At 38.4% G+C, this 13,835-nt stretch overlaps 1 protein-coding gene across 1 annotated transcript in view; it reads right to left on the bottom strand.

Annotated features, from left to right (window-relative positions):
* PKP2 (plakophilin 2) overlaps window positions 1-13,835 on the bottom strand; it is an 86,901-nt gene that overhangs the window by 58,853 nt on the left and 14,213 nt on the right. Inside the window, exon 4 of the mRNA XM_024747096.1 lies at window positions 6,509-6,644. Coding sequence (XP_024602864.1) covers window positions 6,509-6,644 — 136 coding nt within the window. The remainder of the gene's footprint in view (window positions 1-6,508; window positions 6,645-13,835) is intronic.

Below are 13,835 nucleotides of genomic sequence, written 5' to 3'. Positions count from 1 at the left end.
AAAAAAAAAAAAAAAAAAAAAAAAAAAAAAAAAAAGTGACAGTATATCATGATCAGGTGGGTTTCATCATAGGAATGGGTAACATTTAAAAATCAAAGTAATATATCGTATTAGCAAAATTAAAATAAAAACCAGAGAAGTATTTCAATAAATGTATAAATAGCATTTAATAAAATTCAACAGTCATTCCTGAGGGGGGAAAAATCTATTAAATTAGGGACAGAAGGGAAGTTATTTAACTTGATTCAGTGATTTATGAAAAACCTACACCAACAGCTAACATCATACTCAGTGGTAAAAAGCTGAAAGCTTTTCCTCAAAGATCAGAAGCAACAAGGATGCCCACCCTCACCACTTCTGTTCAACATAGTATTGAAAGTCCTAGCCAGAGCAACTAGGCAAGAAAAAGAAATAAAAGGCATCAAATCAGAAAGGAAGAAGTAAAATCATCACTATTTGCAGATGACATGATATTATGTACAGGAAACCCTAAAGATGTCACAGAAAACTGTTAGAACTAATCAACAAATTCAGTAAAGTTGTAAGATACAAAACTAATATACAAAAATCGGTTGCATTTCTGTATACTTAATAACAAACTATCAGAAAGAGAAATTAAGAAAACAATCCCATTTACAACTGCAGCAAAAAGAATAAAATCCTAGGAATAAATTTAACCAATGAGGTGAAAGACCTGTACACTGAAAATTATAAGACACTGATGAAAGAAACTGAAGAAGACACAAGTAAATGGAAATACATTCCATGCTCATAGACTGGAAGAATTAATATCATTAAAAACATCTATACTACCCAAAGCAATCTCCAGATTCCATGAAATCCCCATCAAGATTCCAATGGTATTTTTCATGGAAGTAGAACAAGCAATCCTAACATTTATATAGAACCACAAAAGACCCTGATAGATAAAGGAATCTTGAGAAAAAAGAACAAAGCTGGAGGCATCATGCTTCTTTGATTTCAAACTATATTAAAAAGCTATAACAATCAAACCAGTATGATTTTAGAATAAAAACAGACATATAGATCAGTGGAACAGATTAGAGAGCCCAGAAATAAACCCACACATTATGATCAATTTACAACAAAGAAGGCAAGAATACACAATAAAAGGTTTTGGGGAGGCTGCACAGCCACATGCAAAAGAATGTAACTGTACCACTATCTTACACCATATACAAAAATCAACTGAAATGGATTAAAGACTTGAACGTAAGACCTGAAACCATAAAACTCCTGGAAGGAAACATAGGCTGTAAGCTCCTTGACGTTGGTCTTGGTGATGATATTTTGGATTTGACATCCAAAGAAAGGCAACAAAAGCAAAATTAAACAAGTGGGACTATATCAAACTAAAAAGCTTCTGGCACAGAAGAATAGATCAACAAAAGCCAACTTATACAATGGGAGAAAATATTTGCAAATCATATGCCTGATAAGGGATATATATAAAGTATATATACTTTATATACTTTATGTATATAAAGTATACAAAGAACTCATACAACTCAACATCAAAACAAACAACCTGATTAAAAAATGGGAAGAGGACATGAATAGACATTTTTCCAAAGAAAACAGACAGATGGCCAATAAACACATGAAAAGATGTATCACTAATCAGCATCACTAATCAACAAGGAAATGAAAATCAAAACCACAATGAGATATTACCTCACACCTGTTAGAATTGCTATTACCAAAAAGACAAGAAACCCTTGTGTACTGTTGGTGGGAATGTCAATTGGAGCAGCCACTGTGGAAAATGGTATGGAGGTTCCTCAAAAAATGAAAAATAGAATAACCATATAATGCAACAATTCTACTTATAGGTATTTATCTGAAGGAAATGAAAACACTAACTCAAAAACATATATGAACCCCCGTGTTCACTGCAGCATTATTATTATTTTTAAAATAAATTTATTTATTTATTTTTGGCTGTGTTGAGTTTTTGTTGCTGTGCACAGGCTTTCTCTAGTTGTGGTGAGCGGGGGCTACTTTTCATTGCAGTGTGCGGGCTTCTCATTGCGGTGGCTTCTCATCGCAGAGCACGGGCTCTAGGTGCACGGGCTTCAGCAGTTGTGACGCATGGGCTTAGTCGTTCTGCGGCATGTGGGATCTTCCTGGACCAGGGCTCGAACCCATGTGCCCTGCATTGGCAGGCGGATTCTTAACCACTGCGCCACCAGGGAAACTCGACTACAACATTATTTATAATAGCTAAGACATGGAAACAACCTAAGTGTCCATCGGTGGATGAATAAAGAAGTTGTGGTGTGTAAATATATATATATATGGAATATTATTCAGCTATAAAAAGGAAGGAATTACTGCCACTGCAACAACATGTATGGACCTTAAAGGCATTATGCTAAGTGAAATAAGTCAGACAGAGATAGACAAACACCCTATGACCTCACTCACATCTGGAATCTAAGAAACAAATAACACAAAAAAACCCGAAAATCATAGGTACAGAGTACAGTTTGGTGGTTGCCAGAGGTGGGGAGGGGGTTTGGGGCAGGGTGCAATGGGTGAAGGGGGTCAAAAGGTGCAAACTTCCAGCTATAAAATAAATAAGTCCTGGGTATGTAATGTACAGCATGATGACTATAGTTAGTAATACTGTATTGTATATTTGAAAGTTGCTAAGACAGTAGATCTTAAAACTTCTCAGGACAAGACAAAAAATTTTGTAACTATATGTGGTGATAAATGGTAACCAGATTTATTGTGGTGATCACTGCACAATATATACATATATCATACCATCATATTGTATACCTGAAACTAATATAATGTTATATGTCAATTATATCTCAATTAAAAAAACAAAACAAAAAGCTGGAAAAAACTGTTGTTAAAAATACTAAAGTATAAGCCTTTTCCCTTTCTTCCAAAAACAAAAAAAAGAAAGCAAGAAAAGAAAAAAGAAAAACCACAAAAATACCCCAGATTAAATTCCTCAAAAAACAACAACAGGTAAAACTTACAGGTAGCATCAGACTTAATAGTGTTAAGCACAACTGAATGCTTTCCCCTACAATCAGGAACAGGACATGTCCACTCTCACTTCTTTCTAACATTGTACTGGAGGTTCTAGCCAGTACTAAATTAAAAAAAAAAAAAGACGTATAAGTCATCCAGATTAGAAAGGAAGAAACAAAACTGTCTTTATTTGCAGTTGGCATGACCTTCTATGTAGAAATGTGATGAATCTACAAATATGCTACAAGTGCTAATAAGTGAATTAGGTAATAACACAGGTACAAACCAACATATAAAAAATCAACTGCATTTCTATCCACTATCATTGAACTACAAAAAATTGAAATTGAAAAAAAAAACTTGACCATTTATAAAAGCATCTAGAAATATGATATCTTTAGGGAAAGATCTGACAAAAGAATGAAAGATCTCTAGAGTAAAAACTACAAAACACTGTTGAGAGAAATTAAGGAAGACCTAAGTAAGTGGTGCAGTATACCATGTTCAGAGGTCAGAAGACTTGTTTAGATGTCAATTCTCCACATATTGATCTACAGATTCAATGCAACCTCAAAACAAAATCCCAGCAGTTTTTTAAAATATAGAAATTAACAAGCTCATTTCTAAAATTCAAATGGAAAGCAAAACACCTAGAATAGCCAAAATAACTTGAAAAAGAACAAAGTCAGAGGGCTAACATTACCTAATTTCAAGACTTAATATAAAACTATGGTAATCAAGACAGGATGGTATTTGTATAAAGATAGGGCTTCCCTGGTGGCACAGTAGTTAAGAGTTCGCCTGCCGATGCAGGGGACACGGGTTCGTGCCCCGGTCCAGGAAGATCCCACATGCCGCAGAGCAGCTAGGCCCGTGAGCTGTGGCCACTGAGCCTGTGCCTCCGGAGCCTGTGCTCCGCAATGCGAGAGGCCACAGCAGTGAGAGGCCTGCGTCCCGAAAAAAAAAAAAAAAAAAAGACAGACAGAGATCAATGGAATAGAATACATAGTCCAGAAATAAACTCACATATATGCATATAATCAATTCCTTTCCAACAAAAGTGCAAAAATAACTCAGTACCAAAAGGCTAGTCTTTTTTAACAAATCCTGCCTAAACAATTGCATATACATATATTTTAACAAAAGGAATTTTGGTCCACATCTTGCAATATATACAAAAATTAACCCCAAAAGGACTGTTGATCAACTATAAAATATTATACTTAAAAAACTTCTAGAAGAAAATACAGAAGAGTATTTTTGTGAACTTGGAGTAAAGAAAGATTTCTTGGATACACCATGAAAAGTATGACCCATAAGGAAAAAACTGATAAATTAGACTCCATCAAAATTAAAAACTGTTAAGAGAATGAAAAAACAAAACACAACTGAGAGAAAATATTTCCAAATCATATATATGAAAAAAGATTTATATGCAGAATCTATAAAGAAATATCAGAATTCAATAAGAAAACAAAAGACCCAAATAAAAAAATGGGCAAAAGATCTGGAAACACACTTCACCAAAGAAGGTATATAGATGATAAATAAGCAAATGAAAAGATGTTCAACATCACAGGTCATTAGGAAAATGCAAATTAAAACCACAATGAAATACTACTACAAACCTATAGGCTCTAATAAATACTGACCATGTCAAGTGTTAGGATATCGAGGAACTGGAACTCTCATACATTGCTAATGGGAATATAAAATGGTACAGCTACTTTGTAAAACAGTTTGGCAACTCCTTAAAAAGTCATACAACTACCATATCATCCAGGCATTCCACTTCAAGGAATTTACCCCAGAGAAATTAAAACATTTGTTTGTATACATGTGTTCATAGCAGCTTTATTTGTAATAGCCAAAACCCAAATGTCCATCAACAGGTAAATGGATAAACACATTATGGTGTATCCATACAACAAAATACTACTCAGCCATACACACACACACATCTTTTGATACATACAACATGGATGGATCTTAAAAGATTTAAGTTAAGCTGAGTACAAGAATCCAGACAGGGCTTCCCTGGTGGCGCAGTGGTTGCGAGTCCACCTGCCGATGCAGGGGACACGGGTTCGTGCCCCGGTCTGGGAAGATCCCACATGCCGCAGAGCGGCTGGGCCCGTGAGCCATGGCTGCTGAGCCTGCACGTCTGGAGCCTGGCTCCGCAACAGGAGAGGCCACAATGGTGAGAGGCCCACGTACCGTTAAAAAAAAAAAAAAAAAGAATCCAGACAAAAAATGCATATTTACTAATATGATTCCATTTATATACAAATCTAGAAAATTCAACTTATCTATAGTAACAGAAAGCAGATCACTGGTTGCCTGGGACTGGAAGTGGGTTGTGTAGGGGTGGGATGTATTGATTACCAAGGGGCACAAGGAAACTTTGGAGGTAATGGATATGCTCATTATATTGATTGTGATGATGGTTTCACAGCATCAAAACATATGTCAAAACTTTGTCATTTTGAACCTTAGCAAGTCTGTTAAAAAACTGAACAAACAAAATTGGTGCACTTATACAACAGAAATCTATGTGGCAGTTTTAAAGAATGAAGTAGGGCTAATAAATACTGAAGATTTCCAAGATATAGTGTTAGATAAAAACATAAAGTACTGAGTACTGTAAATAACCTGTTACCATTTGTGATTTTATTTTAAACAAAAAAGGATATTCAACCAACCCATCCAATAATTGTTTCTACATGCATAAACTATCTCTGGAAAGATACCCCAAAATTGATGAGAGAGACAAAGAGAGAAGGAGGGAGGGAGGAGGAATGAGAATGGGAGGCTGAGAGAGAAAGAGGGAAATGGGGGGTAGACTGGGGTTTGGAGTAGGAGAGAAACTTATTTTTCACTGCATACCTTTTTGAACTATGATTTTTTTCCCCCACAAATGTACCACTCTTTAAAACGAACATTGATTCCATTTTGGAGGATCTGTCCTATAGCAACACTGGTGGAAATGCCAGAAGATACATGTACAAAGCTATCCATTGTTGTAATATGTTAAAGAAATTGTTTAAGGAAAACAAAAATTGGAACACATTGCTTACATTTAATATATTTTTTTAAACATAGAAAATAATAGCCTAAAATGTACACTCATTTTCTCTCTCTCACTCCCTTTCTCTCTCAGAAAAATCTGAAACTATACAGACTGATACAAACAATTATCTCTGGGGATGGTTCTAAAAGGTCAGACAAAGAAGGGAGAGGTATGTGTAGTGATTTACATTCTAAGTTTCTGGATTGCAGGAAAATTTTTTTTGGCAATCAGTGTATATTTCCTTTTAAATTAAAAGGTCTCAATAAAGATTATTTATTTAATTTAAAAACCTGAGCTACGATTGACATAACTCAATGAAGATTTTCAAAAACTAAAATAAATTAAAATTGGTTTCAGTTTGCAGTATCACCGTAATAGATGTGAAAGTGTGCTAGTTTTACATCAGACTTAATATGATATGCTCACCCTTTTCCGCGCTTCAGATTTCTGGAAGCACTCATGCTGTATGAAAGTAGCTGCAGCAGAAATCCTGGACGGCGGTGTGTGGTCTGCCTCAAGCATACTCACTGCTCGCTCCAGAGTCATCTCCGTGTCTGCATTCCTAGACAAACAGTCACAGATTCAGCAAAATTCCAAACCTGCCCTCTCCTGTCAACTTGATCCTCCAGAGATGACTTGGCTAATATCGTGAAGCACCTAGAACGTCTGAGCCTTGCCTCCTCTTCAGCCAGAGGAATAATCAGCCTCTGAGGTCAGAAGGTATAGGAAGCTAGCAGCAGAAACACTCCAGCTCTGGTCAGACTAGCCTCTAAAGATACCACTGAATTGAGAAGAAACTTAACTCTGTTTAAGATAAACATGTATCTTACACGAAATTTAAAAGAAATTTGGTCACAGAAATTAAAAATTATTCCTACCCTGGTAATGTCACACCTGTAAGTTAAACACCTTCCCTCAAAAATCATTAGATTTTTCTCACCAGCTGCTCAAAATCTGTTATTTCACCTGAAAATCAGTTTTAAAAGAAGCATTCTAAAAGTGCTCTTATTTGATGAATATAGTAGTATGTAAACAGTACGAGCCAGGAAAACTGAGTTTGTTTGGTTAAAATAAGTCATGCTAGTGTGAAAGAATCCATCAGGAAAGGTAATGATTACATGCAAAAATAAAAAGCCCTTTTTAAAGACAATTTTATAAACATTCTGTTACCATTTGCTTTGCCATTGTAATGACATTCAGTTTACATCTATCTAGTAGCATACTTTGTCCTCTACTAATTGCAGGTGTGTAGTGTTATGAAATCTGACTCAGTTTGATACTGACAGGATAATTTATAGAGAACAAATAAAATTGCTATGTGTAAAACAATAGCTCCCAAATGCCTCAGAGAAGTGGCATTTTTTTCCTCCCCTTTTACTTCTGCCTAGAGGGTGACTAGGTTAGGCAGCCTATTACCAAGGTAGATGTGCACTTCCTTTTTTTCTTTTGCACATTTGCACTTCCTTAAGTATCGCCTCAGAGAAACCATACTCAGGATGGCAACACGTTAGGACTGTGGCTAAAGACATGCTTTAAAGGTAACCTAGGACTTTTTTTGGCTTCAAAAATGGAGACTCCTAAGACATTATGGGAGGGAATTTTCCAGTACCTGCTAGCAAGAACAGTGAGGAAATTCTCTCTTACAGCTGGCTAACCCACCAATACATGCGCCTATGTACAGAGGTGAGCATGTGTATGTTGTGAATGGCTGTGTGTGTGGGTGTGGCACAAGTGAGGATAAGAGTAATGGGCCTCATGACTAAAAACGAATTTCCACTGCTTCTGAAACACATGTTCAAACACAGAAGTGTTACCTCATGAGTATAAGGGTATTAAAAATGAAGCACTTCTGGCATCTATACTGAGAATTATATAATGATCTCATATTTTTAACTGTTGGGACTTAGCAATCAAGTTAATTGGTAAAAATGTAGGCTATTTTCACTAAAACTAGAATTTGAATCACTTTTATTTAATATAAACACCCTTTTAAAAAGAGATGGAACCTCCATCCTGTTTTCCAATAGTTAGCTAGTGGGAAGCAGCGGCATAGCACAGGGAGATCAGCTCGGTGCTTTGCGATGAACTAGAGGGGTGGGATAAGGAGGACAGGACGGGTGGGAGGCTCGAGAGGGAGGGGATATGGGGACAGGTATATGCATATTCACTGATTCACTTTGGTGTACAACAGGAACTAACACAGTACTGTGAAGCAATTATACTCCAATAAAGATCTATTAAAAAAAAGAGATGGAAATATTTCATATGCATGGACTCCAATTCCTTTACAGGGAAATCAAAAGTTTCCTGAAATTAAGGAACTAAGAAATTAGTTTTAAGTCTTTTACCATCCACCACTACAGGTGTTTAAACTAATGAAAGATCATTCATAACCTAAGAATAACCTCCTGTTTAACACTTCTTTTTTTTCAAGATTCAGCCATTAATGTACTTCGTAAGTCATAAATTACTCAGGAAAGTTTGAATTCCCAAGTCTCTAACACCAACAATTAATTCCATTCCTGAACATGATTCACAAAGAACTTCTGCATTCACTACCAGCCAACATAATGTTACTTTACTTTATCATTAAAAACAATTCCAAAACATAACGAAGACTTGCTCAACATGAAGGTCTGCCACAGCTGCCAGGGCATCAATTTCCTGTTTTGTTATTGTCTGTAAAGTCCAACTCTATAACATGGCATATGTTCTGACCTCAGTCTGACTCCATCTCCTGCCATCCTCCACCCCATCTCCTCTCCCTCCCCTGATGGACTAACCCATCCTCCAATCACACCAGACTTTTAATCCTTCTCTAAACACTGCACGCCTCTTCACAAGCCACTCTCTCTGATTTTTCTAGATCCGGACCGGGGCACGAACCCGTGTCCCTTGCATCGGCAGGCGGACTCTCAACCACTGCACCACCAGGGAAGCCCCCCTTCTACCTAATTCTTAATTTTTCAAGACTCAATTCAAATATCATCACTTCTGTGAAATCTTTCCTGTAGCCCTACCCCCAGATAGAGCTATTCTTTTCCTCCTCTATTCTCCCATAGCACTCCTCCCCTCTGTTTCCCAACAAAATTGGAGTCTGCTAGTGCAACACACAGCAGTCAATCTAATGACACAGAGTTGTGGTGAAGGAAAGTACAGCGTTTACTTCAGGGCACCCAAGCAAGGAGAATGGGCAGCTCATGCTCAAAAGACCAGATGGCTGTCAGGGAAGGGTTTTTGTTTTCGTTTTTAAATAAATTTATTTATTTATTTATAGGGTTTTTGTTGCTGCGCGGGCTTTCTCTAGTTGCAGTGAGCGGGGTTGGGGGGATACTCTTCATTGTGTGTGGGCTTCTCACTGCGGTGGCTTCTCTTGTTGCGGAGCATGGGCTCTAGGCATGGGCTTCAGTAGTTGTGGAACACAGGCTCATTAGTTGTGGCTCACGGGCTCAGTGTTGTGGCTCGCAGGCTCTAGAGTGCAGGCTCAGTAGTTGTGGTGCACAGGCTCAGCCGCTCCACAGCAAGTGGGATCCTCCCGGACCAGGGCTCGAACCTGTGTCCCCTGCACTGGCAGGTGGACTCTTCACCACTGCACCACCAGGGAAGCCCCAGGGAAGGGTTTTTAAAGGTAAAATTAGGAGTGAGGGTTGCAGGGTGTCTGATCAGATTGTGGACATTCTTCTGATGGTGGTGAGGTAACAGGATGATGTTCCAGGAATCTCAACAATCAACCTTCTGGTTCCAACCAGTATGGGGTCTAGGTGTTGGTGGTCAGCACATAGTCACTATCCACAATGAGTAGCGGTCCTAGTTTCTGCAGAACTCAGAGATATGTGTTAGATTGTTATCTATATCCCTTCAGGATGAACTAGGAGTCCTGTGACTCCAATGTTCTAATCATTAACTACTTGAGCCGGCTCTTTGGAACTCAGAGAGGGCCTAGGAGACAAAAGCCTTTCTTCAAACAAGAAACGTGGGATATGGAGGGAATTTTGCACCCAGGCAAGGCCCTGCAGGGTTCTGCCTGCTTTCACCTCAATCTCTCTTCCTCCCTACTTCCTTCTCTGCTTCCCTTTCGTCCTTCTTTCCCCCCTTTCTGCTCACTCACAAAACATTTCTTGAAGCCTGTAGAAATGTGGCTTGGGAGATGGGGTTGGGGAGGGAAGCATCAGGATGAGCAGTTGTTCCTCGGCCCCATTATCCACTGAGCAGATTCTCCAGAAGTGAGTCTTTTCAACAACTTTAGTTAATATGTTAATATGATATCAATATGTTTTACAAAAATGTAAAGAGGAAGCAGTGTAAAATATCACTGGTCAGAATATGAGATATTATACGAAAAAATTTAAAACGGTCCTTTTTTTTAGGTGTGCAATCCCTCAGCAACCGCATTCCTGCCAATAATAATACAGCCCTGCCCTAGGTTGGTTCCCAGATATTAGAATAGCTCTGAAGGCCAAGCAAACACCAGATGATGAATGAAGAGCTCCCTCGTGTTGTCAGATGCTTAGGAAATGCAAATCACCCTACCTCACAAAGATTTTAGGTGTGATGAAAGCACTGCTTTGGAAACATGACTTTGGAGTGGATATGTGTCTCTAGACACAGTTTTGAGGGCACTACAAGAGTCTTAGCTGAAGCAATAAAGTTGTGAACTGGGCTGTTAAAAATGGAAATGGAAAGAAAGATATAACTAAAAGAGACCTGAGGAATCAAAGAACTAGAGAGGTTGTTAATTAAGAGGATGTGAAGGGAAGTTATTATGACATCTTTTCTGCTCTGTGCTGCTCTATGTCACAAAGTTGACTGGTGATACTACCAGAGATAAAGTCTCTCACCTTTCTCTCCCCCTACTAATACATCACTCTTTTGTTCTCTGAATTCCTATAGACACTAGTACAATCTAGCACTTGATATGTCTTATTTTCTTTTTTACGGATCCTCTATGGTGCTTACTGCAGTGTTGGGTACACTGGAGCAACCTAATATTCATTTGCTGAACCACTAGTCCTCCATAGGTACAGAAATCATATTTTCAGTAAAACTGATCTACAGTGTTTTACTTGGTGATTTCTTAAACCTTTTTCATTAGTCTGATTTAGAACAGTTGTTCACTATCTCTTTACTCCAATGTTTTGATTTTCAGCTGCATTAGAAACTGACCAGCCATTCTTCTTTTAGAAACAAAGATCCATTGTTTAATACCTATGTCATTATGTAGGTTTATAGTTTTATCTAACTACTCTATAGGAACGTTCCACAAATATGAAAGAACAATTCCTTACATGTGGGACTTTCACTAGACATAAAAAAGCAGTTTCCAAATATAGGGACTGGATAGAGGTTGAAATGTGAGACACTGCAAGGCAAAGGAGAGCAGAGTGTGTGTTCTCAAGGGCAGAGCTCTCAGGGGGCAGCCCGGGGAACTGAAATGAGCCATGGGGCACACCAAAGGAGGAAGAGAATCAGATATGGATGTCACCTTGATCATTATAGGAAATATCCCTGACGCCCTTTCCTTTCCATACATAGCAAAAATTTCAAGAAGTGTTCATTTCTATGATTTCTGGTCTCTAGGATGGCAACTTTGGGAATCATCAAGAATAGAATTCTTTCCCTTTATTTTAAATTTCTTGACCCCAAGTATTCCTTCTAGTCTTTGAAATATGATCAATTATTGTAATAAAATCCACCCTATTAAAACAATAACTCGAATTTAGAAGGGGAACAGATAAGAAAACTAATAACCACAATATACTATTCTGGTAGACACACCCACACAATACAGCTATCTGGGGCTCCTAAACTAGACTGTGAGGGGAGTGGTCAGGGAAAGGGTGGTAACTGAGATAAATCCAGAATCATGAGTAGCCAGCCAAAGCTACTGGGAGGAGACAGATAGATAGACAGATAGATAGATAGATAGATAGACAGACAAAGAAAAGAAGGAAGGAGGGAAGGAGGAAAGAAAGGAAGGAAAGAAGTAGGGAAGGCAGAAAGAGAGAAAGAAAATATGTGAATAAATATTTTCCATTAAGGGAAATAAAAGAGGTTCGAGGTGGTTTGACTGTTTGGGGATGTGTTTGGGGAAGGTGATGATGACAGGTGGAGGATAGTAGAAAGAGATGAGACTAGAGTAATAAGCATAGCTGAAAACATGGGCCTTGTGTGCCATGGTAAAAAGCACAAAAATTTGGTGGAATTATGGGAAGGTTATAAATTGGAGAGAGGAATCATCATATTTGGAAAGACCATTCTAATGGTCCTAGAGAATGGTTGAGTGAGCAAGACTAGAGGCAGAGAGACCTATGCAATAGAGACAGAAAGAAGGGTAAAAATTTAAGACCCATTAAGGAGAATAAAATATGGCTTGGTGATATGTGACTATGGAGGGAAAAGATAAGAATGACTCCCAGGTTTGTAAAGATAGGACGTAAATTTAGGACTTTAGTATGAGAAGATAGTTAGAAGTAGAGGGTAGGGAAGAGCTGATAGATTTAGTTTTGAACATACTGAGTCCATGACTTTGTTAGAAATACATACAGATCTAGAGTTCAGGATGGAGGACAGAGCTGAAAATAAAACACTGGGAATCACAGGATACAAGTGCAGTACACAGGGCCTCTTTAGAAGAGCACCAAGACCAGAAGAGGAGGGTTGATGAAGATGACTTCCTTGGGCATGCAGAAAAGTCTTCTCAGAGAAGACTAAGACATGGCTAGAGAAAACCAGGAGAAGCTGGTGCCCCGACAACCCAGGGAAGGGAGAATTTCACAGACAGTGGTGTCAAATGCTGCCCACAGACTGAGTAATATAAGGACTGCTTCAGATGTAGCATTAAGGCAATCACTGGTAGATCTGTGGGGAGCCTATTTCAGCGAAATGGTGGGGACTAAAGCCATACTGCAGTGGGTTGATGACAGACTGGGAAGTGACAAGGTGGTGGAAGCAGTGTGGGGACACAGAGGTGCAAGAAGAGAAGAATGCCAGTTGCTGGAGAACGTGGCACAATAGTTTTGTTATTGTTAGAATCATTTTGTTAAAACTGTGCTTGACACAAATCCTAGAATACAGTAGGCATTTAATACATCTTGAATTATCCATTTAAAAGACTTGATCAGCTTTTTCCTCCATAATTACCTCATGTATTTTTCTTCTTTATAAGTGTGTCCATATTGACAAAGATCTGCTTTCTACAAGAAATGTTGGAAGTCTCATGCTCAATTTTGCTTTATAAAAAACATTTCTTGGGCTTCCCTGGTGGCGCAGTGGTTGAGAATCTGCCTGCTAATGCAGGGGACACCGGTTCGAGCCCTGGTTTGGGAAGATCCCACATGCCGCGGAGCAACTACGCCCGTGAGCCACAACTGCTGAGCCTGCGTATCTGGAGCCTGTGCTCCGCATCAAGAGAGGCCGCGCTAGTGAGAGGCCCGCGCACCGCGATGAAGAGTGGCCCCCACTTGCCACAACTAGAGAAAGCCCTCGCACAGAAACGAAGACCCAACACAGCAAAAATAAATTAATTAATTAATAAACTCCTACCCCCAACATCTTCTAAAAAAAAAATTAAAATTTAAAAAAAAAAAAACAAAAAAACATTTCTTGCTTCAAGATTAGATGAGCCCTAACATCTTTTCTCACCAGTGCCTACCTAATCAATGAGTATACTGCACAATTTCACTTAAAGGGATGATTAAAGGCAACAACTTCCATTAGAAATTTTTAAAAAGTCATGTGTTTAATGTTTTACCAT

The sequence above is a fragment of the Neophocaena asiaeorientalis genome, unplaced genomic scaffold, assembly GCF_003031525.2.
Source record: "Neophocaena asiaeorientalis asiaeorientalis breed wild unplaced genomic scaffold, Neophocaena_asiaeorientalis_V1.1 scaffold487, whole genome shotgun sequence".
Classification (NCBI taxonomy): Eukaryota; Metazoa; Chordata; class Mammalia; order Artiodactyla; family Phocoenidae; genus Neophocaena; species Neophocaena asiaeorientalis.
This window is presented reverse-complemented; position numbering and strand designations above follow the sequence as displayed.